Source organism: Quercus suber, unplaced genomic scaffold, assembly GCF_002906115.3.
Source record: "Quercus suber isolate HL8 unplaced genomic scaffold, Cork oak 2.0 scaffold_544, whole genome shotgun sequence".
Lineage (NCBI taxonomy): Eukaryota > Viridiplantae > Streptophyta > Magnoliopsida > Fagales > Fagaceae > Quercus > Quercus suber.
This window is the reverse complement of record NW_027069992.1, coordinates 102,852-130,076: the sequence shown is the minus strand read 5'-3', so window position 1 is coordinate 130,076 and position 27,225 is coordinate 102,852. Positions and strand designations below refer to the sequence as shown.

Genomic DNA, 27,225 nt, shown 5'->3' with positions numbered 1-27,225 from the left:
ACCAAGTGTGTTGATAAAAGCTAAGAGTTGGCTGTTCAGAGTTGGTTTAGTAAACCTTTAGACATCTATGCTATGCAAATACATGTCTCAGCTCACATTGATTGTCAGTTGAATGTTGCCCATCATAACTATGTAAATATGGTATCCTTGTTCTTTTGCAATCTGCAAGTTATTATTATAGGTTTTATTTATTTATTAATTTTTTTTTTTTTTGATATGGAGGAGAGACATCATTTACACAGGGTATGTACACAGTCCTCCTAAAGAAATGCATTCTAACAGAGAGTATAAAATCTAAAAGGAAATGCATATCACTAGTTCTGAGAGTACTCAACCACTACAACAATGATATCAAATCCATTGTTTTAAACTTTATATCTGAGACCTGCACTCCACTAAATATGTGATTGTTCCTCTTCCTTCAGATCAACCCACACTAAACTAGATGTAATGTGCTCTGAAATTTTAAATTTCAAAAGTTCCTATATTTGAAACACAATATAAAATCTTCCAATCAAATAAATTTAGTCATGAAATCAAATCACACAATATTTCATCTGTCTCCAAAATAACTAAATGATCTAAACTCCACAAAAATAAACAGACAAAAGTCCCAAATAAATCCTAACAAATCAAATGTCCAAAATAAAATTTAATTGGTAATACATAATGAAATTCTCCAAGAGTGACAATACGCTTAGAATCTCACTGATAGGATACTTGAAGGCAAAATGATCTCACTGGGGAGGGTGGGTACGGTTGGGGTGAGGAGGAAAATCATTTTTGGAAAAGGGAAATATTGGGATGCATGGGGCCATTGGACCACAGATAAGGTTATAACTACTCACCAGTGTGGTTTCTGGAAGAGTAGGAGTGTGAGGGATGGATTTGTGACCTATTTTGCTTTTGTGGTTCAAGATGGTTCTAGGGTAAGATTCTGGCATGATACTTGGTGTTGTTATCACACACTAAAAGAGTTGTATCCTGAGTTGTCCTCTATCATGGTTGACAAAGATTTATTAGTATATCCATGTTTGGAACTAGCTGTTGGAGGAGGATGTTGGGTTACACGTGTGAGTGAAGTCCCACATTGAATAAAGATGAGAAGAATGAGTGGTTAATATAACATAATTGAGTACATACCCATTGGGCTTAGGTCTTTTGGGTTAAAGTGTCTCTATATGTTATATTAATTGCTCAAGGAAGCTCCCCAAGGTGTTTATCTCCCCGACAAGTAGTATTAGAGCCCATGGTGGTGTGGGGCAAAGGTGGCAAGGCAGGTTATCGAGATTCCTTTCGCAGTTGGAGCGGGAACGAAGTGTGTGTACTTGAAACCCTTTCGCAAATGGAGCAGGGCAGGTCCCTTTCGCAGTTAGAGCGAGGACGGTATATTACACCAAGCAAGCCCATAAAGCCCACACAAACGATCTTGAAAAAGGCCCAACAAAGGAGTATTATTGCCAATGGTGGTAGACAATGATGAGGTGCAAGGTTCCCATGGACATGGACGTGCGAGGTTTTCATGGATGTGCGTGCGGGGTTGACACGTGGTTCCCATGGATGGCGTACGAGAGACCCATGGATGACGCGTCGATGAAGTGAAAAGCCCATTAGGCAAGGGGGAGTGAGTAGGACTTGTTCATGGCCCACAGAGAGGTCTTGAAGCCTGTAGAGAGGCAGAAGGCAGACTCACACGTGAGGGGGAGATTGTTGGGTTACACGTGTGAGTGAAGTCTTACATTGAATAAAGATAAGAAGAATGAGTGGTTAATATAACATAATTAAGCACATACTCATTGAGCTTAGGCCTTTTGGGTTAAAGTGTATCTCTATATGTTATATTAATTACTCAAGGAAGCTCCCCAAGGTGTTTATCTCCCTGACAAGTGGTATCAGAGCCCATGGTGGTGTGCGGCGAAGGTGGTGAGGTGTTCATAGTCCCTACCCAGCGGGGACAGAGAAAGCCTAGACGGCCCACAAACAAAAATCCTGGTGAAGAAAACAGAAAAAAGTCCAACAAATGAATATTGCTAATGGTGCTAAATAATGCTGTGATGCGAGGTTCCCATGGACATGGTCGTGCAGGGTTTTCCATGGATGTGCGTGTGGGGTTGACATGTGATTCCCATGGATGGCGTACGAGAGACCCATGGATGACGCGTCGATGAAGTGAAAAGCCCATTAGGCAAGGGGGAGCGAGTAGGACTTATTTATGGCCCACAGAGAAGTCTTGAAACCCACAGAGTGGCAGAGACTCACACGTGAGGGGGAGATTGTTGGGTTACACGTGTGAGTGAAGTCCCACATTGAATAAAGATGAGAAGAATGAGTGGTTAATATAACATAATTGAGCACATACCCATTGGGCTCAGGCTTTTTAGGTTAAAGTGTGTCTCTATATGTTATATTAATTACTCAAGGAAGCTCCCCAAGGTGTTTATCTCCCCGACAGAGGAAGCTCATCACGGAATGTTAGGTTTGTTAGTCAGTTTAATGATTGGAAGCTGGAGTCAGTTCAGTCTTTCTTTAACATTCTATATTCCAATATTCCAAGTTGTGGTGTTCACAATCATTTTAGAGGCAATGGAAAGTTTGATGTGAAATCATATTATGAAGTTATTTGTGGATCAAATGATGTAAGATTTCCATAGAAGGGTGTATGGCATGCTAAGATACCAAAGAGAAGCTTTTGTTTTTTGGACAACAGTCTTTGATAAGATCTTGCAGGTGATAACCTTATCAAAAGAGGTTTCCTTTGGTAAATCAGTGTTGAATGTGCATGTGTAGTAGTGAAAGTGTAGACTGTAGAGGATCACTTGTGATGTCGTGGAAGCCTGAAAAGAAGCACACACGATATTCTCTTGATGGAACAGAAACTAAACTGTTAGTTTCTGGTAGTAAATCTCAAATCCACGAGGAGTTTTCCTGAATTCACAAGGAGAATAAAACTGGATCGAATCCACTAGAAGAAAATTTAACAAAACGTCTGTGTTTATTGATAATAGTCTGATTTGCCTCTGATGGCTACAAAACATATAAATACTGAGAAAAACGTCTAAAACCCTAATTCGCATTAATTATGCGATTAGGTGACAAAGATACTGAATTTTACCAAAAATGGCAAAATTGAGTTAAATGCAAAATCATAAACTACTGACCTTAAGGGTTGTCCCAAAAACAGGACCTTATTCTAACATTTAAACTAAAAGTTATTAAGGAAAAATAAATATTACTATAAATAGTAAAAACGTTGTTTTCGGGGCCTTAATGAAGGAATTCGCCTAAATTTCATGCAATTCCGACCCCCCGATGGCTTCTACTGGCACCCTCTTTTGATCTTGCGTTGTGATTTCCTGTGCTCCTATTGCTCCAGGAAGATGTGCTGTCTATTTTACATCAACTTGTTATAACCTGAGGAAGTGAAACAATATTTTGGTGAGCTGGTGTTGTATATGCAAGATGGGGAGAGGATCACTTGTTATATTGCCCTGTTGCTAGAGATTTGTGGGATATTGTATTTGCCCTATTCAGGGTTTGGTGTGATGTACATCTTGAATACATCCTGTGTACTTGGTGTTTCCTTTTTTCTAATAAAATTTATTAAATGATAAGGAGTCTACATTGTATGAGTGGTCCCATATTATAGCTTCTAGTGGTTTTCAATCTTTCTTAGACGTTAATTCACTCTCCTTACATTTGTTAAAATTGGTGTTTGTATTCATTAGGAATAACTTGTGAACACACTGCATGTGTGTAAGGAACCTCCTTCCTTTCAATAAAATTATTATTACTTAAGATATTAGGAATTTATTTTCTCTGTTTATGAGTTGTGTATGGTAATGTTGGTCCCCCCATTCACCATTTGGCCAAAATGTATTATGTTTTAATTTTTTTTCAACTTTATTATTACATTTTGGTATTATCAACTTCATTATCTACTTTTGTTTTTGGTCAAATTATTGTTTACTATTAAGACTTAAGCCATCATTGCCCCAAAGAAAAAAAATAATTTGTTATTAGAAAAAACAAATTGTTGTTTACTATTCTTTGAGTCAGATGCCAGATTCTATTTATCATTTGCTGATGGCGGTATATGGTTGATCTGCACAACGGTATTTTTTATCGGGTCCGGTTAATGTGTGCCCTTAGGGCACACATTAATCTTTCTATTTTTGAAAATATTTTTTCGGGAATTGAAAAAGTTGTCATTTCTTTTTCAATTCTCGAAATTTTTTTTTCCAAAAATAGAAATTAATGTGTGCCCTAAAAGCACACATTAGTAAAATCCTTTTTTATTTGTACATAACTGTGGGTGACATTTTGTTTCATTCTTCTGTCACAAAGAATCTAGTGGCCCTTGGAGAAATTGGGAGGCTGAAAAGTGGCATAGAAATCTGTTTCACATGCCTGGTGGTGTTCTTTTGGTGAAAAGATTAGGATTTACAAATGCAGGGGCTGGGATTCCTGCTTCGGACCTGTCATTCCATTCAGGCCCTACTTGTCTACCTTTTTTCTTTCCCCAGAAAAAGTACACCATCCTCCCTTGAAATATAAGGAAATGACAATGAACCTCAAAGTTTTGAAAATATGACAGTCCCCTCCTTGAGGTTTGTGATAAACATATCAAATACAATGAAATACTTATTGGATCATGTTAACGAGTACCGTAGGGCATTGGTTAACAATTCAATTAAAGAAATGAAGAAAAGGAAAAAAAGCAATTAATATTTTGACAGCTTTTTTCATTTCCCATAAAAGGGATATCAAAACTTTCTTAAAATAGATTCTTAACCAATGCTCCCACGGCACTCGTTAACATTTCCCATACTTATTATATGTCTTTGAGTTACCGAATTAAGCATTCATAATTTCTGGTAAATTGGGTGTTTAGGTAAGGGCAAAATATAGACTTCATTTATAAGCCCAGCACAAAATAGGGATTTCATCATATTAGGTAAGGCACAAAATATAGACTTCACTTAACCAAGGGCAAGTTAGTCCACAAAATTAGGGTAACTCCCGCACAAAATAGGGATTTCATCATATTTCTATATTTACCACAAACCTTAGGGAGGTGATTGTCATTTTTGTGAACTTTGGGAATGACTATCATTTCCTTATACCTCAAGCTGGTTGGTGTAATTTCCTTTTTTTTTTGGGTTCGGAGGGCTCCTAACTTCCTGCTGCATGCATGGTTTGCACCCCTTTCCATTATCAATGAGACAGTACAAATAGATCAAGCTTTATTTTAAGAGCATCTAGACTTTTATTTCTGATATGCTTTTGATCATTGTTTGTTAGCAAGGGAGACACGCTCCCTCTCTGTTTGTTTTCCTTTCCCTTTTAGCCTTGTTTTAGTATGCTAGTTTCCTCTTATTTAGTAACTGTGACATTTATCTTTATTTGCTCAAGATACTGTGCCTTAATCAAAAAAAAAAAAAAAAAAAAAAAGGACTTTCCCATAAAAGGAAGGATGGTATGATGGAGGCAGCATTGCATTTGCTGTTATGTTTGTGATTGTTGTTAAAGGTATTGAATGGAATGCTTCATTAGAAATATTTATTTGCTATTACATTTTTAGAGGATAATTTTAATATGTTGGATTAATACCTATAATTTGTTTTGAATGTTCATTTGATTCATCTCTAGTTGGTCTTTATTCATTTTAGTTTTTCTTATGATTTTTATATATTCTTGCTTCTTTTTGACAAGATGTTGGGAAAACATGTAAATGTTCTTATAACAAGATGAACTGGAAGCACTGTAATTATCTTTGTGTTCATGGAGGATCAAATTACAGCTGCTAAAAAGGACTACTTCAAGATTCATTGATCTTTTTTCTTTTTCTTTTTCTTTTTTTTGCAAAGATATATATGGTAATATGAGCCAAAAAGGGAAAAAAAAATCGTAAATATTTAATGTATGAGAACCAACTAATCAAGTGAAAATGTAATTCGTTCTTCATAATATACTTGTTGACATGTGCATATGCTAATTTACCTGCTCACATATCAAATATTTAAGAGATTTATTTATTTTTTCTTTCAATTTATAAATTCCGACATCTGTACACTTGTTCCTTTTATTATGGCTGAAGCTCAAGTTTTAGTCTGAATTCTTGTTATCTATTATGGTTCACTTTTTATTTTATTTTATTTTTTATTTTTTATTTATTTTTAGTTTTAATCTGTTTTACTCTATTTGATGTTTTGTGTGTCTACAATTCTCTATGACAACAACAAAGCCTTCCTCAATAGATTAGTTAGGGCATGTTTGGTAGACTATAATAGGTACTGTAATGTAATAGTTATTCCTTTGGTTTAGTTATTCTTTAATTTGGTTATGTTTTTATTATAAGGAATAATAATTCCTTATGAATAACTATTCTTCAAAATGAGAAGTAACTATTCATCTTTAAAATGGTGTATTAACTATTTCTTAATAAGTGCAATAATTTCAAAACTTAATATATTTCCAAATAAACAAACTTTCTATATACATCTAACAATTATAAAAATAAAAAATCATAAAAAATAACACATATCTCTCTTAAATTTAAAAATAACAATTCTTAAGGAGATATAATTATATGAGTAAGAAATTTTCTAAAATAAATGTTTAGTTTTATTATAATGCTATAACTCACAACCAAACTAAAGAATAAGTTTAGTTATTATATTATAACACATTTTATTCATATTAATAAAGATGACAATTCTTGTCGTAATCCTCATTCAGTGTACTAAACGTATCTTGAGAGCGGGCCATATCTATACTTTTTCTCCATTCTATTTTATTTAAAGTTATACTCTTTATTAATTATTTATGGATCTTTAATCTTGATCTGTTTATTAAATATAATTTCTTTATCCATTGCATCTTGGAGGGATTAACAAATTGTCATAATGATTGCCTCTATGGAAAGACAGTTGCACTTATTATTATTGTTTTTTTTTTTTTTTGGTGCCTTTTTTTTTTTCTAATTCTTTTCTCTACAGCCATAAGTGATTACATACAATCTCTTCAGATCCAAAGTTTAAATGAAGAGAAGCGAAATATCCATCTACAGGTTTGTTTCTATGACTTTTTGTGGTCCCCTCTCTCTCTCTCTCTCTCTCTTTTGTTCTTTTCTTTTTGGATTTTTACCGGAAGATACGCACGCATAGGTTATTCGAAGTGGAAGAAGAATTGAGATCTCTATATATGACATAGTAGTTGGTGATGTTGTGCCTCTCAACATCGGTGATCGGGTACATGTTTCGTTCTTGTTCTTATTGTCGCATACTAAAATTGCGTTTTAAATATTTTGTTGACTTGACATTCTAAATCTCTCCATAGATTCCTGCCAATGGAGTATTGATTACTGGTCACTCTCTCGCAATTGATGAATCAAGTATGACTAGAGAGAGAAAGATTGTGAGCATATCTACCTATCTTGTACTTTTAATTAATATTCATTAATTTATTTTTTGTTTTTAAAGAATATTTTTTCCAGGTCCACAAGGATTCCAGAGATCCATTTCTATTCTCTGGCTTCAAAGTTGCTGATGGTAGTGGCACCATGCTGGTAAAATAAGATTTTCTTAGCTCTTTTCTTTTCTTCACTTATTGTGTGGTGTATTTCTTCATAAACTATATATTTGTGTGTCTATCTTACCATCAAAATGATGGTTTGATATGTAGGAATGATTCACTCCCCAGACTATCTTTTCTGGAAACCTGTGCACCTTTTTTTTTTTTCCTAGTTTTACTTAATGCGTCTCTTTTTCTGAAAGCATACATAAGTCATGCTCACACGTGGATCAGTATTTTTGATTTCTCTATATTTTTTATATATGATTGTCTTTATTTTCCTAAAAGAATGTCATCACTGTTCTTTATTAAAATATATATATATATATCAAGTTGTACTATTTGCAAATCTTATCTGCTTGTCACTCTTTTTATTTTCACTAACTTGCATACTCTCTTTTTTTAAGGTAACTAGTGTTGGGATTAATGCTGACTGGGGTAACCACAGGGCTAATATTTCAGAAGACACTGTTGAGGAGACTCCGTTGCAGGTCACCTATTTTATCTTGACTTTTTGAGTAGCTTCATTCTTTAATTTGCATGTTATGTTAACTTGCAAATGACATGTTATAGGGACGCCTAAATGGACTTGCGACCTTAATTAGTAAGGTTGAAGAATATACAGTAGCTGTCTGTGTCTTGATTGTCCTTCTGGTCAGGTAGCTCAAAATATTGGGAATGATCTCTCTCTCTCTCTCTCTCTCTCTCTCTCTCTCTTAATTAAGAGTCACGAATGACAAATAAAATGTATGCAGATATTTTACTGGCAATTCCAAAGACGCAAATGAAAATGTTCTGTTTATAGCTGGCACAACAAAAGTTGGTCCTGCCATAGATGGCGCCATTCAAATTGTTAACGTTGCTGTATGTATATATTTGTTGATGGTTTTTGTTGTGTGTGCGCGCATATTTATATTTATATGTAGAGATATTCATTATTTATCAAAAATATGTTGATAAATTTACTTATGTTGAAATACTGTAGGTTACCATTGTACTAGTTGCAGTGCCCAAAGGGCTTCCTTTAGCCGTTCCCTTAACGTGAGTCTCCCTAGCTTTACAAATGTCTTTTACTTAGAAATTTCGTAATTATTTCTGTATTTTTGGGCAATATCTTTTCTATAATTATTGTAGTTAAAAAAAAAAAATTCGTCACCATGTTAACCTCTGTTATTTCCCCCCTCCCTGTAACCTTTCCCTTTAAATCTTGTAACACCTACAATCAATCCATATAATAGATTGGTACTGCCAGCATTTTGCCTTTTTTTTTTTTTTTTGTTTCCCCGGCACATGAAGTTGGGGTTGTCTTGGCATACTTTGCCCTCATCATGGTGATGGTGCTACCTCCAACTTGTCATTAGTCCAACCAGTTTTAATTTGCAAATGTGAAAGTGTATATAAATTTCTCTCATCTCATGTTTTTTATAATTTTTTTCCGGAATACTATGTGGTCTTGGCTACTCATTTCTCATTAGCTCAGAAATTTATTAATATGTATATTTGAAATTATCTGTTATTTTAATGTGATTATTTCTCTATTTGTCTTATATTTTGTCTTTACCTGATAACTGTTTTCTTTGACTATGATACAGCCTTGCCTATGCTATGAGAAAAATGATGGCGGATAAGGCCTTGGTATGTAATGATAGAGTTTTTGATGCTTGTGCTTAGAGTGTATTTTAGGTACAGGTGTATGCATGCACACACTTGTCTGTTGTGTCAATATAAATGGATTCACATCAGGTGCAATAGCTTATCAAAGGTTGAGATTGAAAGTTGAAAAAGCAACTTTCAATCTCAGCCATTAAATAAAATATATTAAAAAAGAGTAAAAAAAGTTAAAGTTAAAAAGTGGAAAAAGTTAAAAAAAATTGTGAAGGAAATTGAGGTATTGCACCAGGTGCAATACCCTAGGTATTGCATCTGATGCTGATCCAATATAAATATATCATATTGCAGGTACGAAGGCTTTCTGCCTGTGAAACCATTGGCTCTGCCACAACTATCTGCAGTGAAAAGACTGGAACCTTAACTTTGAATCAGGTAAATTTAAAGCAGTTGCTTGATTTAATCTTACGCTGTTCAGAAGAGAAGTGCCTTATGTACGTTGGCTTTGACTCAGAGTCTCTTTTGGCATTAACTTTAATTTTTAACTTTTAACTTTTAATTTTCATGTGTTTAAAACTTCAATTTTTTTTTAATCTTTTCTCACTTTTTCAAATTTTTTTAAGCATAAATGCAATTTTTATCTCTACATTTTAGAGTTATTTCTATTTTGGTCTTTACATTTTTATTTTATCACTTTTAGTCCCTAATTCAATTAACGCTTGTTATTTTAGTTATTTCCATCAACCAACAGACGGAAATAACTAATGTGGCTAACAGCACATTAAAATAATAATTAAAAAATATATTTTTGCATTAAAAAATGCCATGTCAGCGTTTAAATTAAAAAAAATTAATTTATTAATTTTAATTGAATAAAAAAAATTAAAAACAAAAAAACACATAAATTGAGATCTAAAAATGCCTTGAACAAGAACAATAAGAACACAAATACAGATTTAAGAACAAGAACATTTTCCTTTATTTGACATTTTCTCTTTTTTTTTTTTTCTTTAGAAAACAAACACAAGATTAAGCAACAACACAAACACAAATCCAGTAAGAGCACGAACACAAACATAAACACAAATGCTGACAAATCTAGCAAGAACATAAACACAAATCCAGCAAGAATACAAACACAAACCATCAATCCTTCTTCAGCAAAACCAGCAACAACCCAAAAAACACAAACACAAATCCAAAGAGGTCCACGGCACAGTCCCCAGAACAACCCAAAAAACACAAACATAAGAATAAAAGGCAGATCTGATTCTCAGAACTCATCGATCGGAGCAGATCTTCTTTGGAAATGGACTCGGAAAATGCAGCAGAGGAAACAACGACATCGTCGCTGTTGAGCCTCATCTCTCTCGCCTTTACTTCCACCTCCTCCTCCTCCGCTCAACAACCTTACTTCCCCGAGCCTCACGATGACCTTTTTTTTTTTTTTTTTTTTTTTTTTTTCNGCTTGTAGGAGATTGTTTTAAAAAAATTTAAATCTCAAACTGTTTGGGAAGAGTAATCATCATTGACAATCAAACACAATTAACACTCTCTTTTATTTTGGAAACATTTTAGGGTTTCAATTGGGTTAGGTTTTTATTGGTCTCCTATTTTGGAAGCCTTACTAGAATTGAAAAATAAAAATGCTAAAGGTACCACAAATTTTTTACAATATGATGTGACAATAATTGTAATTGATGAACTTTAACACCCTAATTAATGAGTGTTTAAATTAATTTTTTGTAATTAATTGGTAATATGTTAGTTTATAAGCCTATAGTAAAATTTATGGTATTTGTGGGTACCTTAGGCATGCTTCACAACGTCCTAGATAAGCTAGGCGTGCTTGGCAACGTCCTAGGCCATCCTCGGACGGCTTTGCAACGTCCTAAGCATGCATGGCAACACCCTAGGCATGCTTGGAAACATCCTCGGACGGTGTCCTAGGAGTCCCACATCGAAGAAAAACCTCCCCAACTTGCTGCCTTATAAGCTTTGAAGCGAAAGAAGTAGTGTACCATTATTTTATAGTTATTCGAATAACTATATTTTTACAAAGATCATCACCAACACACCTTTTCTTTCCATAAATAGTTTGTCTAAAAGTCATATACCATATTTTTGGGAGTTTTTTTTTTTTTTTTTTTTTAAGTACTTGGATTTTAAAGCTAAAATCTGAATTAGTATTGGGTATGTTATTTGCCCCCACCTAAGGTGCATCAGCTGTAAGGGAGAGTGCCTGGACTATGTATGAACCCAAAAGTCTCAGGTTCGACTCCTAGTTAAGGCATTTTACGATTTACCCGATGCCAGCTCAGCAGGGGTGTGTAGGCATCTGGGGTTTTACCCCTCAGCTGTAAGGGAGAGTGCCTGGGGTCCCACTGGCCCATACCTTGAGGGGATTCCTTGTCATCAAATATAAATAAATATACTATAAAAACATGCTAATCAATTCATTAGCACATTCTAATTTTTTTATAAAATTAACATATCACCATATCTGTATCATACTGGACCTAGATAGAGTATTCATATCAATGCATCATAGACTATGACACAAACTGTAAATCTTGGAAAGTAATTACACTATCGAACCTTATCTTCAACCATTGCAACTGACTTATTAGCCGCATCACGATAATGTGTGCATGATGCTAAAACTATTTCAGCAGCCCTTTCCAGTGAATGCGAACTTGAGAGTTAGACTGTAGACAAAGAAAAGAAAATGATAGTCGTTAGAAGTAACATCTCATCATATATGAAAAACACATAGAATGGGTAGATTAATCCTGAAACCACGCACAATTACTATCTAACTCCAACAAAACTTGTATTGGACCAACATAGTCTCAGTTCATGGTATTCTTTTTCCCACTTGCAGATTTAATCTGTGCCTACATCTCTGAATTACAATCAATATAGGCAATCTGCCAAAAGTCTTGTGGCTCAATGACATTGCTTGGTCTTCTTTATGTGGGAAACCGAGGTTCAAATCCCCCTCCCCACTTCTTGTAAAAAACTAGTTTAAAAAATAAATAAATAAAAAAAGATCAACATATGCCATCAACAGGCAGCAATACATGTGTCACATAGGTTGTGTAGAATCACAATATTAAGAACTGAAAATAGAAAATATATAAGCAAGGTTCATTTGATCCAGTTGCTTCCATGAATAATATTAAAAAAAGGAGTATGCCTCCACTGGCTCCACATTACCAATTTTAGTGCAATGCCACCCTGTTTTTCTCTGAGTTGAATGGGAATACATGAAGGACTGAAGATTTAGATCTGATGTCCTCAAATTTCATCCCCAGCTGTGAAGAAAAATACCTGTCACTTATAGTAATACTCAAAAATCAATTTACGAGAGAAGTGGCAAATGGTAAATAATAGAGAATGAACCTTCATTCCCCAATTAAGAATAGCCTTTTCTGTTGGTGAACCGGAAACCTTTACATCTCCACCACCCTGCAGGAGAGTAGTGACATCATTATCATACTATGCATAGGTTTTATACTTAAGTTTTCGCAAAATTATTTACTAATTAGAAAAAAAGAACACCTCGGGCGCATAAACACTGCCATTAGTGTTTTGTGCAATGCCTTCAATGAGTAAAGAGCGTAGCTCAGATGACACGTCCAACTTGTTCTTAGAAGGATCAATCTTTTCCCCGCCAACGTAAGCCTCAACAACATCCATCTAACAATAAAAGATAATATCACAATTAGCATACATAAGTTGAAGAAAAAGGACAGCTGACTCAGGCGTGGCCCAACAAATTTGAAGGCTTTAAATGGAGCCTTTTTTTTTTTTTTTTATCACTTAAATAATATTTAACTAGTATTTAATATCATTATTTTTATAACAAAAATATATTCCTTTTATTTTGTAATATGCCATTTTTTTTTGAAAAAATGCTAAAACTATAACAAATTTTACTAAAAAAAACTTTCAAACAATGTAGAAATGAATGCGATTAGTGACACTTTAAGTAGATAGTAAACAAATATTTGAATGAATGATGTTAGAGATATTATAAATTTTACAACATGAGGCTTACAAAGATGTATTATTAATCACAAAAAAAAAATGCATTTAATAAGTTATTAACGTCTACATATCATATTAATTGTTATATCAATTTGTAAAGTTTTCAAGTAAAATTAATAATATTTCTAGCATTTTTCTATTATTTTTTGTGATTAGTGATACATATATTTGTAAGGGAAAATGCTAGAGATAAAAATTCTATTACAAAAACTTTTACAAACTGATAATGTGGTGAATGCTTATAAATAAATAAAAAAGTGATGTTATCAGTGGGCTCAAATGAGAACCAGTAAGAAGTTGGCCACAATAATAGTTTGTAAAATGTTGTAAGATCTATGTATTTAAAGTTATATTATCTCTAATATTACTCAATTTTTTGGAACTTCTTAAAAATAGAGGAAAATTATAAAACTAAATTTTTTTTCCCTATATCTCCAATTTTTTTTTTTTAAATATATCAATTTTTGCCCCCAAAATTTGGGGCCATCCTCTAATAGGGGGCCCTAGGTGGTGGCCTAAGTGGCCTAGGCCTAGGGCCGGCCCTGAACTGACTAAACCCAACCATTCCCTCCCCCCCCCCCCCCAAAAAAAAAAAAAAAAAAAAAAAAAAAAAAAAACCACCCCTCAAGCCAAGCTCTTTGTCCTATAACACCCAGCTGCATTCACAATAGTCTCTTAATACCACAATCACACAACAATTACTTCAATATCTCTTTCTTTTCATTTCTTTAAGACTTTTATTAATCTTAAAATCAACGTAATTGTTAACACTTGGGGCATGTTCATTTGATATTTCAACCCTAAGTGACCCATAGAAAAAAAAAAAAAAAAAAAAAAAAAGTCCCAAAAATTTGCTTTAAAAAAAAAAGATAATTAACTATTTAAATGTGTTAGGTTCTAAATAATTAGTATAAATGTTTAGATTCTAAATTTATGTATGTTGGCAAACTAAGAACAAAAATATATCTAGCTAAGATGTTAGACATCGCTCAAGATCAAGAAAGCACAGGTGTGGCTCCAGAGTTGCTGCACCCGCACCGGATTCGTCCCGACACGCCAATTTGCCCTTTTTTTTTTTTTCGATTCACACCGATTTGGGCCAAAACCGGCGATTTGGTCCAATTCCGGCAGAAACAGGAGCCGATACGGCTGATACAGCCGAAATGGCCTCTGAAATAGCCGCCAAAATGGGCATCTGGCCGCCATTCATCTGCTTCATGTGGCCTTGTGAGAGGGAAAAAAAAAAAAAAAAAGAAGAGAAGGAAGAAGAAGATGACCAGCTATGAACTTCTTTTTTGGTTGAAGAGCAGCTATGAAGTTTCCCACTTGCTTTTGTTTTGTCTATAAAGTTGGCCATTTTCACACCATAAAGTCTGGCTTTTTTGATTATCAAATATAAAGTTGGTCATTAATTGTTGTTTAAGCCCGTAGGGCCATGCGGACATATGGTAAGGCAAAAGCAAAATATGCAAAAGAATATAAATAAAGTAGGTGGGAAAGTCAATTATTTCATGTGGGTGGGCTTGGGAATTGGAAAATGAGTAAAGTAATCTTTTTGGAATGTGGTTTTTTGTTTACAATTACCAAAAATATTGATTTTATTAAAAACAAATCATAAATAATTATTTTTTAATAATAAACTCTACCCTTTATTTGAATTTTTTATATAAAAAATATTAAATTCACTATATAAAAATATTTTTAATAATTTTTTAATCGTAGCACCTGCACCCTACTTTTTCAAAAATTGTCGAGTTCCGCACCCACACCCGAATCCAAAAACGCACTTGTGCTTCATAGCTCAAGATTGTTCAATTCAAGATTCAAGAACTGTCAAGTTGCAGAAAGAAGAAGTAAATTTTTTGTGAAGCTCGACCGATCGAAAGAAAGGCTTGATCGATCGAAAGTCGTATTCTGCAGATTTTAAGTTAGGCCCAAAGCTCGCGAAAACGTTTAGGGTTTGAGTGAAACACTACTAGGTATAAAAGGAAAACCCTAACCACGTTTTAGGAGTTCTTAGAAATCTTGTGAGTTACTTTTGTGAGATTTGTGAGGTTTCTGTAGCCTTCTAACTCAATAAGCATTTACCAAAACAAGATCTACAATTAGGAACTGATGGAAACAAGTTGTTGCATAAAGATCAACTACTGATGGTGATCTAAAACCTTTGAATGGAATCTTAAAGTCACAAATGTGGGTGTTTGTGTTCAGCAAATTCAGATAGAAGAGTCTGTGGAGTTGGAGTTGCATGTGGTCCTATGAGTAAGTTCTACATGAGGTAGCTTTAGATTTTAGGGAGAATATCTATTGTAAACTTCCATTATATCATAGTGAATTTGTTTATCTTGAGGATAGTTAGATTAAATCCTCTCTAGAATTTTTATCTTGAAACTGTTGGTTTCATTGATTTTCTTGGGTCATCGTATTACTTGCCTTCTTTACTTTTCCGCACTAAGTAATATGATTGTATGTGTTTAACCTAGATCTAAATAATTAAGCTAAGTAACTACTTGACTAATTAATTAGGTTAAACAAATCTGGTGTACAAGGGTCTAAACGTTCTAACAAAATGAATACAATATTCAAGCTTCAAAAAGCACACCACACCTTAGCTAAAGTAGTCAGCAACAATATCATGGATTTAAAAAAAAAAAAAAAATTAATGTCATTCTCTTTCCTTCTCCTTTTTTCCCTTTACAGCTTGGATATTATTTGACTGTATAAAATATTTATGTGGCGTTTGGTACAGGGTAATGTTTTAGGATTCCTAGGAATGTTTAAAGATTCCCATGTTTGGTTGCAAATCATGCTAAGGAATCAAATGCCAGGGGAATCTGGATTCCTCCCTTAAACCCCTCTCAATAGGAATGTGGATTCCCTTTAAAACAGGTGAGAATCCAGATTCTCAAGCTTAAAAAAAATTGTATTTTTTATAAATTGATAATTTTAACAATTTTTTTTTAAATGACTTGGTAGTTTATATTCAAATCTAAGGATAGAATGGAAAAAATAAATAATTCATTTAAGATTCCTGAGAATGAACTAAACATAGGAATAACTACATCTAGAAATCACATTCCTAGGAATCTGGATGTCAGGAGTAATGTGGATTCCCCCGTACCAAACGCCACATTAGTGTTTGGTTCAAGTTTTACCTAGTGTTATTCCTTTAATGTTTTAATGCTATTAAATTTTTGTTGGTTTATTTTTTTGAGTATTCTCCCATTTGATTCATGTTTGATTCATTCTTAAGATACGTGCCAAATATCGTGTGAATTGGATGCTAGTTATTATTTGATTAATAAATTTATGTTATATGTAGAATACAAAATACTTGAACTTTAAATATTTTATAGATGAAATAGTTATTGATAGGATCAATGTAATTCAGTGGTGGTCTATTAAATACCCCATCAGATACTAAGTTATTAAAAGTGGCATAACAAACATGGTGTAATTTGAACCTAAGTCATATTTAAATCTTGCAAGAAATGTTTAGTTAAAAAATTTCAACAAATACAATTTCAGGTTGTCTTCTTTTATGTGGTGTAATTTGAATCTAACTCATTTAAGTCTTGAAAGAAATGTTATTTAGTTAAAAAAATTTCAAAAGATACAGTTTCAGGTTTGCTTCTCTTACGGTGTATATCAAGTGCAATGATGACAACAAACCCTTGGTCCTAAATTTTTTAGGTCACTTATGGATCTTTCTCATACTAATATGGGTCGGCCCCATTTATTCTTCTCCATCATTCTATACTATCAAAAATCATATCCTATCACCTCTTTAATTAACATATCATTTTAAAAAAAAAAAATTATTTCTATTAATGTTATTATAGGTCTTCCCCTACCATTTTTGTTCTTTTGACTTGAACCAAATCACTCCACATTGTTGCATCAATCTCTCCTTGTTTGCATATAACCAAACCATCTCATGTGGTTTTCTATCCCTATCTTTAAATGAATTTTTTTTTATTTATTTCATCCTTTGTTTTGCATTTCCACGTCTCTACCTTTACTTTGTCATTTTAACTATGCTCATATTATGAACATGCTAGTTTTTTGTAAGCTGGACATCAAAAAAAATCTATGATTATGTAAATTGGGAGGAATTGCTATACTTGTTAGAGAGGATGGGTTTTAAATTCAAGAGGCTTAATACAAGGGGATTGATGATGGAAGTGTTTACTAGAATGCTTAGGTGAATGGAGGCGGCTTGTATTATTAGGGTCTTCAAGGTGAATAGAGTGGGAGGTGATGAACTATATGTCTCTCATCTGTTGTGGTTCTATTCTTTTCTGCGATGCCAATGTTGAGCAGCTTCTTCATATCTAGATGTTGCTGACTTATTTCACAATAACAGGGCTAAGGATTAATGTTTGCAAAAGGGAGATATATAGTTCCTGTTGGAGAGGTGGACAATCTAAAGTTCTAGCTGTTATTTTGGGTTGCAAGGTCAGGGTTTCTGCCTATGTATTACCTTGGTGTGCAATTGGGAATTTCCTATAAGTCGAGTTCTATTTGGAACCTGATTTTGGAGAAGCTTGAACAACGGATGGCATGATGAAAGAAAATGTATCTTTCTAATAGGGGTCATTTGACCTTGCTTAAGAGTATGCTCTCAAGTATTCCCACTTATTATTTATCTATGTTTACTATTCCTACTAGTGTGGCTAATAGGATTGAGAAGTTATAAAGGGATTTCCTTTGGGGAGGTTTAGGAGACGAGCATAAGTTTCATTTGGCTGTGTGGGATAAGTTGTTTTCTCCTATTGCTAGTGGTAGGTTGGGGATTAGAAAAATTACTACCTTTAATAAAGCTCTTTTGGGAAAGTGGTTGTGGCAGTATGGGGTTAAGGAGACACATGGTGTGTGATTGCATTGAAATTTGGGGAGAAAAGGGACTGGGAAGGGGGGGGGGTTTGGCTGGTACTTGAAGTTGGGAAGGGTATCGCATGGTTGTGGTTTATGGTTGAGTATTTGGATGGGGTGGGAGAGTTTTAGTAAGGTTATTTGTTTTTGGGATTGGGTTGGGGAGTTGGGTTCAATTTTGGCATGATTGCTAGTGTGAGGTTCAGCCGCTGAAAGTAATTTTCCCGATTTTATTTGAGAATGCTACAAATAGGTAGGCATTTATAGCAGATATTGGTGAGTCAGACAGTGGATGAAAGGCGGAGTTGGGATGTATGGTTCCAGCCTGATTTTAATGATTGGGAGATGGAGATGGTGGGGAGTCTTTCTTCACATTTTGGAGTCACAGATTCCTCCAAATGAGGATGGTATAAGATGAGGTGGAAGTTGAAGAAGAATGGTGATTTTGATGTTTGCTCCTTTTATGGTGCTCTGAAGGGATCTAGCTCTACTGTTTTTCCATGGAAAAGTATTTGGGGCATGAAGGCTCCACATCTTGTGTCTTTCTTTGTTTGGACAACTACGTGGGGGAAGATTCTCATAGGTGAGAATTTGAGGAGAAGGGGCTTCACAATTGTAGATTGGTTTTGCCTTTGCTGGTGTAGGGGGGAGAATGTTGATAATCTCTTGCTTCACTGTGAGGGGGTTTACTGGTTATGGGTTTTGCTCTTAGATTGTTTGTGCTGCTTGGGTTATACCCAAGACGGTTATTGATTTATTGGTAGGATGGAGGAATTGGTTGGGGAAGCACTCATCAAATATTTGGAATTGGTACCACAATTTGCGGTGTAAGTTATTTGGAGGGAGTGTAATAATCGTATATTTGGAGTGCACTGGGGATCAGCTTATCACATTATTTGTGGGGACTCTGTTTGATTGATCTCTTGCGTGGGGATTCACTTTCTAAGGAGTCCATTCTGATGTTTTTAGTTTCTCTTTCTTCATGTACATAATTTCTTTTTCCTTTGTTGTTTGTACATATTTTTTTGGCTACATCATCCTTTTAATGTAGTTGTCTTTTCTCAATAAATTTTTTTCTTACCTATAAAAAAAAATATGAAACATGCTAGTTCTTAGTAGTCCAACATGCAATACTGTAGACTATAGCTGCTCTTATACCTGTCTTATAAAAATTCCCCTTTTAACTTAATAGGTATTTTACTATCACACAACTAATACAAGTATTTTGCAAGTTCCTTTTTTTTTTTTTTTTTTTTTTTAAATTTTGTTGCTTAAGTGAAATTTATCTCGATAGGAACTAGCTCAGTGGCCTTACCTGAGGATGACCTTGTATTGCTGGCTATTATGGGCATAAAGGTATATATATATATATATATGTTTCCATTTATGGTTTACATTTTGTCGTCGATGAGATCTAAGCCTCTAACTAAAGATAAACCCTAGACTAATAACACGATAACTCCAATGATCCAATTGGCACCTCCTCTTCCCTTTAAAAATTGGATTGAGGTTAAAATTGTTGGTTCAGGACCCAACAGGTGTGTACAATATAGAACAACAAAAACAAGTCTACGAAAACTATCCTCTTATTTAATAGGTTTTCTACGAAATGAGGAAATCATTGTCGTGCTATAGAGGGAAATATTGGTTAAGGTTCTGAATGCTGTTATGCTATAATAAACCCTTGTGTGCTTCACACTCCTGCCATGGAAAATGTTCTTAAAATATTTCTATAAAATGCTTATCTACATTTATTTCACATCTTTCCTTTTTAATGGGTTTCGTATAACTAGTCTGCATTTTCTTTTGGTAGCGGTCATTTTCTTTTCAATAAGTATTTTTTGTAGCGGTCATTTTCGATATTTCACAAACTCTAACAATGATCTTGTTTCTTAGTTTTTTATATTAAGAGGCTTCTCTTAAGAGCATCATCTAAAAAATTCAAGAAGGTTTGACTTGAAGTATTATAGCATCAACATTTTGAAAGTCAATTCCTATACTAGTGCCTTAACTTATGTAGACAATGCAATGCAGGACCCTTGTCGACCTGGTGTCAAAGATGCTGTGCAGCTATGCAAAGAAGCTAAATTCAGTTTTTTTATTTTGTGCGCGCTAAATTTTTTAGTTGCATGTAATGTTGAAAACTTGTTTCTGTTATTAATCATGTGATTTACACTAAAATGTGTATCATTAGAGTTTGTGTGAGATAACTCCCCTTTATCTCTCTCTCTCTCTCTCTCTTATGTGTTTTTTTGTTTCATCTTCCTGATAGTATATGTTGATCATGATGGTATGCAGTGTGTGTGTGTGTGTGAGAGAGAGAGAGAGAGAGGAGATTAATTTTGTAAAAGTCTTACAGTTTATTAAAAGAACCATCCTTTATTCCTAACCATAGGTGCGCATGGTTACTGGTGACAATCTTCAAACTGCAAAAGCAATAGCTCTCGAATGTGGAATACTAGATCCAGATAAAGATTCTACCGAGCCAACTCTCATTGAAGGAAGAGTATTTCGTCTCAAAACAGATTTGGAAAGAGAAGAAATTGTCGATCAGATATTTGTATGATCTGCTACATTGTATCATCCACTAATTAAATCTTTTTTTTTTTAAATAAAAAAAAATAAAGTATTGTGGCCAACATGGTAGAACAGTAACCGTATTGTCCAACGTATAGGTGATGGGCGGTCTTCTCCCAGTGACAAGCTTTTGCTTGTTCAAGCATTGAAAAGGAAGGGCCATGTTGTTGCTGTAACTGGGGATGGCGCTAATGATGCTCCTGCCTCTACATGAGGTTTAACAGCATCTCCCATTCTTCTTGTCTTATTCTTGTTTTATGGAGTCTTATGTAGGGCATGTCTTGCTGTTGTTACTACTACTAGTAGTACTGTTTACTACCCTCCTCCCCGCCCACCCCCAACTATAAAATTTATATTTTTTTAAAGTATTGTTAGAAAGTCAGCCCAAATATGGTGAACGTTGTAAATGAATCAATTATTATAGATTGTTCTGGATGCTGTGGCTAAGACCATTTGATACAATCTACTTAGGTGGTTCTCATTTTAAATTCCGTTTAAATGTGCTTTTCTCCAAGAGCAGTATAATGGATCCTTTGGCTTTGCGAGTGGAACAAACTAATGTGGATCCAGGTCCACTGTTTCAGACATGAATAATGGTTTTGGTTGTACAACTTGCACTGGCTACTTGTTATAGCCCTGTTTTTGCCTTTAATTTTGAAATTTATTTGACATGAAATGGTCTCAAAAAAAAAAAAAAAAAAAAAAATCTGTCNTTGCAGGCGGAGTTTTTTAAGAAGCTATTGAAGAAATGGCTGCTAGTAGTTTGCTTGTGTTGCCATTGCATATCGATCATATGATATGGAAAAGTTCCATCTACTGAACAGGAACTAGCTCAGTGGCCTTACCTGAGGATGACCTTGTATTGCTGGCTATTATGGGCATAAAGTATATATATATATATATATGTTTCCATTTATGGTTTACATTCTTGTCGTCGATGAGATCTAAGCCTCTAACTAAAGATAAACCCTAGACTAATAACACGATAACTCCAATGATCCAATTGCACCTCCTCTTCCCTTTAAAAATTGGATTGAGGTTAAAATTGTTGGTTCAGGACCCAACAGGTGTGTACAATATAGAACAACAAAAAACAAGTCTACGAAAACTATCCTCTTATTTAATAGGTTTTCTACGAAATGAGGAAATCATTGTCGTGCTATAGAGGGAAATATTGGTTAAGGTTCTGAATGCTGTTATGCTATAATAAACCCTTGTGTGCTTCACACTCCTGCCATGGAAAATGTTTTAAAATATTTCTATAAAATGCTTATCTACATTTATTTCACATCTTTCCTTTTTAATGGGTTTCGTATAACTAGTCTGCATTTTCTTTGGTAGCGGTCATTTTCTTTTCAATAAGTATTTTTGTAGCGGTCATTTTCGATATTTCACAAACTCTAACAATGATCTTGTTTCTTAGTTTTTTATATTAAGAGGGCTTGTCTCTTAAGAGCATCATCTAAAAAAATTCAAGAAGGTTTGACTTGAAGTATTATAGCATCAACATTTTGAAAGTCAATTCCTATACTAGTGCCTTAACTTATGTAGACAATGCAATGCAGGACCCTTGTCGACCTGGTGTCAAAGATGCTGTGCAGCTATGCAAAGAAGCTAAATTCAGTTTTTTTATTTTGTGCGCGCTAAATTTTTTAGTTGCATGTAATGTTGAAAACTTGTTTCTGTTATTAATCATTGATTTACACTAAAATGTGTATCATTAGAGTTTGTGTGAGATAACTCCCCTTTATCTCTCTCTCTCTCTCTCTCTTATGTGTTTTTTTGTTTCATCTTCCTGATAGTATTGTTGATCATGATAAAAAAAAAAAAAAAAAAAAATCTGTCGTCTTGGTGTTGATTGGTATTATATTATTCTGGAGTTTAGGCAGATATCGGTCTTGCAATGGGTATTTCAGGCACAGAGGTTGCTAAAGAGAGCTCAGATATCGTTATCTTGGATGACGATTTTGCTTCTGTCGTGAAGGTTAGCTTTGTCGTAAATTTGTCTTCTTATTTCTTCTCTCTTTTGTTTCCCTCATAATTATATGCATAACTTCTATCTTGAAAAGTTGTAAAATGCCTTCTTCTGCCCCTCCTCAAGATAATTTCCCGTAACTTTCGTTTGTTGTAAAAAGTAACCACTACTTTCATTATGTTTATTGTTGCTTGACAGGACAGGTAAAAGAGTAAGAGAGGATTAGGAATTATGGTCTGTAGTTGCAAGGACTGGAATGAATATAAAATTTTTTTTGTTGATTTATTTAAAAATGTGGATATGATTTCAAAAGAGATTTTTCCTTGTTCATTGCAGCTTTTAATGTGTCATGTTAATTTATGTTCACGATTATTTGATTCGACTTTTCTTGTGTTTGAGGGTTCTTTTATGAACTTATAAGATTCTCATTATTCTCTGTTAAATGACAATTGAATTAGACTTGGGACCCATTAATTCATGAGCATGTCTTTAAGATCATCCTGGATGCAATTTCATATTTTAATTTTAAAATACAAATTGGTTAATAACTTTTATTTTGACCCCAAAATTTTGGGACTATGGCTTTGTTGTTGTTGTTGTTTGTAATGTAGGTTGTCAGATGGGGTCAATCTGTATATGCAAATATTCAAAAATTCATTCAGTTCCACCTTACAGTAAATGTAGCAGCTCTGATTATAAATGTTGTGGCAGCAGTTTCCTCTGGGGATGTACCACTAAATGCTGTGCAGGTTGTTTTTGTGTGTGTGTGTGTGCACGCGCGCGTGCATGGACGTATGTGCCTCATGCTGATGGCTCAATATTTGTTGCTTGTTGTATAGCTTCTCTGGGTTAATCTTATCATGGATACTCTTGGACCTCTAGCATTGGCTACTGAGCCACCAACTGATCGCCAGATGCACAGGCCCCCATTTGGTCAAAGGTAATAATTTTTGGACCATGGAAGCTGTAATTCTTATGCTGGTTTTCTTTAAAATAAATTTCCTATTGTTCTATTTCAATTTAGTGTGATGTAATGTCAATCTGGCCATTTGCTTCCATGGGATTAGAAAATGATTTTGAAGTTGTTATGTCATTTACTTTAGAGTTTTATCCCCCCTGTTGAAAAGAAGTTAACTAATTACTTTATAATGGTAAATTGTATTTCTTTATTGGCCTTAAGGACCAATTTTTTAGAGGGACCAACCAGGCTTTGCATTTTCTTTTGTTCTGTCTTTACCAAGGTTGTTCAAATCTTTTAAAATTTTTATTGGCTGGCATGTTTGTTGTTTTTGGAGCTCTTCATTGAAAATAATCAAATTATTTTTGTATGGTTCTTTGATGCTTTTATGAATTATTGTATGTTTTGCAGTGAATCTCCTATAATAACAAATATCATGTTGAGGAACTCGCTGATACAGGTACATGTGTTTTGTTTGTTTCTTTTGTGACCAGTACTATGTTACTGTCGAGGGAATTTCAGGTCATAAACTGTGTCTTTCAGTTGTCTTCATGTTAATGGCCATTGTTAACGTTGGTTTGGAAATTGCAGGCTCTATATCAAGTGACCCTTCTGCTTGTCCTCAGTTTCCAAGGTAGAAGTTTACTGAATTTGGAGGGTGACACAATCTCCCATGCCCTCAAAGTGAAGAATACTTTGATATTCAATTCCTTTGTACTTCTTCAGGTAATTTTTGACTTGTCAAATTTAAAGAAATGAAGTTTAACTTATTTAAACTTCTCTTTCTTTGACTTCTAGTATTTACGTGGATATTCTTTGGGGCATATCTGTCTCTTTTTAAACAGTATTCCACAGAAGGTTCTATAGATTCATTCTCAGAAATCTGTAATCTTGGTTTACTATATATCTACTTTGACCTGCATGGCTTCTTCAGACTACTTTATTTAGCCTCTTTGAGAATTAAAATGAAATGATTTCAGTCTGGCTTTATTCCAGTTCTAAACACATGATGAGAAAACTCTTTTAAAGTGGTCTTAGTTGAAGCTCTAGATCATCATGCCTATCAAATTCTTTATGATGCTTCATTGAGAGCGGTCAGGTGGGTGTGTGTGTTACTAATATATATATATATATATATCTTCTATTTCTATGGAACAAGTCTGCCCATGTGATTCCTTTATTTATTTATTTTTTGTATCTCTATCTCTGTCTATTTCGTTACACATGCTAAAAATCAGCAGTTGTAGTCACTGACTACCTAGTCCTGTCTCAGTGACTGATTATAATTTTAAAAAAAAAATAAAAAGAAAAAGAAAAAAGTTGTGTGCACGTGTGTTACGGGAACACTTGTCAGGATTTTGAAATCTTCTATGGGTGGGGACGGCACACTGCTGCTGCTAACTCTATTAGTAATCCAATTGAGTATTTATCAATATTAGTTGGCTGACAAAAATATCCTGACTATCTTTAGTTATTGTTTATGTCTGCTAGTTTTCCTTTGTGTAATTCATTTGTGCCCGTAAAGTTAACCAGCCAAGCATTTTCAATTAATTATTCCAACTGCAGATTTTCAATGAATTTAATGCTCGGAAGCCAAATGAATTTAACGTGTTCAAAGGAATTACTAAAAACTATCTTTTCATGGGAATAGTGGGAGTAACGGTGGTGCTTCAGGTGAGACTTGTATAGCATTTTTATGTGCCTTTTGCTTTTTGGATCTTGCTTGGACTTCACATTTCTTGCTGTTGTTTAGGTTATTATCATCGAGTTTCTTGGGAAGTTTACCTCGACAGTAAGGTTGAATCGGTCAAACTGGCTAATCTCGGTCATTATTGGTTTCTTAAGGTCGGTAATTATATGAAGTGGTTTAAGGCATGGTAAATGTTTTTGAGCATCTTGCATCTCAACTCTGTTTGGAACTTTTTCTTCAAAGTGAATCTCTTTTTTCTGGATGGTCATTAGTAAAAACTTGGAAACTCTATCCAACCGTTATGAACATGTGAAATCCGTAGGCATGTATTATTTATTATAGGTTAAACTGCTTATCTCCATTTTCTTCCTCTAACTAATGGTTACTCTCTCTCTTTCTCTCTCTCCGCTCTCTCTCTCCATTCAGTTGGCCCCTTGCTGTTCTTGGGAAACTAATACCTGTTCCTAAAACTCCCATTGGTGATATTTTGGCAAGGTTCTATCAAAGAGGAGCCTCTCGAAGTAAGAAATGTCACTATTTATGTTCTTTTTCTCTAGGTTGCGTTATAACTGCTATGGCTTCTGATTTGTTTAGTTCTCTCTTTCTTGCCTTATAGGTAGTTTATATAGAAGACGTGAATAGCTGGAGCAGTGACACATAACCAAGTTTACAAATTTACTGTCTTTGGCCTTTTTTTCTCCATTTTTTTCCCCATTTTTTAGGATGTCTGTGATTTACATTTGATGGAAAAATACACACTAATGAAGTGAAAATAGGAGCAATTTTCTTTTTATTTTATTATTACTTGAATTGCTTGAGTTTTCAATGAAGGATGATTGAGGAGTACCATTGCGGTTATACTATCTTGCATACTACTGGACAGAGGCGTAGCTAAAAATTTTTACTTGGGGGCTGATTTGTAGTATTTTTTTTTTCTTCCGAATCTCCACAACAAAAACTATAGTATTGATACAAAAATCATAATTCAAAAATTTATTGAATACAAAATTATCAACTTTGATATATAATTATATTCTCAAAAATTGTTTAGTTCACTATAGATATATACAAAAAAACTTCACTATTATTTTAAAAACTATCAATCCATCATTATCCGTAATATTGAAATTTTCCTATATTTTATTTATTTTTTTAATGAATTATTCGGCACCTAATTTCGAACCAAAAAATAAATATATTATAATATAGCAATACAAAAATTGAACAAAATCTTGATAAAAAAAAAAAATATATATATATATATATATTCATTCAACTGATTAGAAAGCCAAAAAATCATATGGTCAGATTCATACTATGATAAATTAAAAAACAAAACAAAACCATATGGCCATTATCATATATATGAGCATTAGCATTGGAGGTGTAAAACCCTTCCAGTAGCTATTTTACAACCTAAAGCCTTAAAAACGTGTAACATTCAGGTTGCAATATGTAAAAATATATACAAACTTGCTACAAGTTGGTATCAATACCAACTCATTGTAGCTGGTAGGTAAAAATTAAATAATGTTGTGGGCCATGGGTTTGAATGGGTTGTAAATCTTGGATTGGTTTCAAAATTGATTTGCGATTTGGGTTGTTGGTTTGGTGGTTCAGTGGTGGTGGTGGTGGTTAGGTGGTGATTGTTTGGCCGGTTTATAGTGGAGAGAGAGATAGAAAGGAAGAAAAAGAAGAGTGAAGAGTAATTTATATTATTTCATTTTATTGTGTAGTTTATATTAATTTATTGAGTTGTATGTAAAGATAAGAATTGAGATGTTGGGTGTATTGTTAAATGGGTTGGTAAAATAGATAAAATATTGTTTGAGAATATAAAATAACTCTTTTTTTTACATCCTCGGATGTGAATGCTAATAAAGCTTAAATCTAAATACACATATGGTATTGAAGAAA

The 27,225-nt window shown here is 34.0% G+C and overlaps 1 protein-coding gene and 1 long non-coding RNA gene across 2 annotated transcripts; one reads left to right on the top strand and one right to left on the bottom strand.

Annotated features, from left to right (window-relative positions):
• The first annotated feature begins 731 nt into the window (after window positions 1-731).
• Window positions 732-26,166, top strand: LOC112027191 (calcium-transporting ATPase 8, plasma membrane-type). Its single transcript, XM_065764184.1, has 21 exons — window positions 732-929; window positions 5,469-5,529; window positions 6,999-7,069; window positions 7,167-7,250; window positions 7,339-7,416; window positions 7,496-7,567; window positions 7,980-8,063; window positions 8,146-8,231; window positions 8,328-8,436; window positions 8,558-8,613; window positions 9,165-9,207; window positions 9,532-9,615; window positions 22,571-22,669; window positions 23,272-23,409; window positions 23,500-23,600; window positions 24,030-24,078; window positions 24,210-24,344; window positions 25,185-25,292; window positions 25,372-25,463; window positions 25,735-25,829; window positions 25,925-26,166. The coding sequence occupies exons 1-21, from the start codon at window positions 732-734 to the stop codon at window positions 25,948-25,950; spliced, it is 1,869 nt and encodes a 622-aa protein (XP_065620256.1). The 3' UTR covers window positions 25,951-26,166.
• On the bottom strand, window positions 11,611-12,880 carry LOC136063581 (uncharacterized). Its single transcript, XR_010625214.1, has 4 exons — window positions 12,745-12,880; window positions 12,586-12,651; window positions 12,400-12,497; window positions 11,611-11,888 (listed from the first exon to the last, which is right to left on the bottom strand). It is a non-coding gene; the product is annotated as an uncharacterized LOC136063581 (long non-coding RNA).
• Window positions 26,167-27,225: the final 1,059 nt, after the last annotated feature.

Coding starts and splice junctions, on each gene's coding strand:
- LOC112027191 (XM_065764184.1), top strand. CDS start 732: ATGATCTCACTGGGGAGGGTGGGTACGGTTGGGGTGAGGAGGAAAATC. Junction 8,232..8,327: donor TTGATTGTCCTTCTGGTCAG/GTAGCTCAAAAT, acceptor AAATGTATGCAG/ATATTTTACTGGCAATTCCA. Junction 23,601..24,029: donor AGGCCCCCATTTGGTCAAAG/GTAATAATTTTT, acceptor TATGTTTTGCAG/TGAATCTCCTATAATAACAA.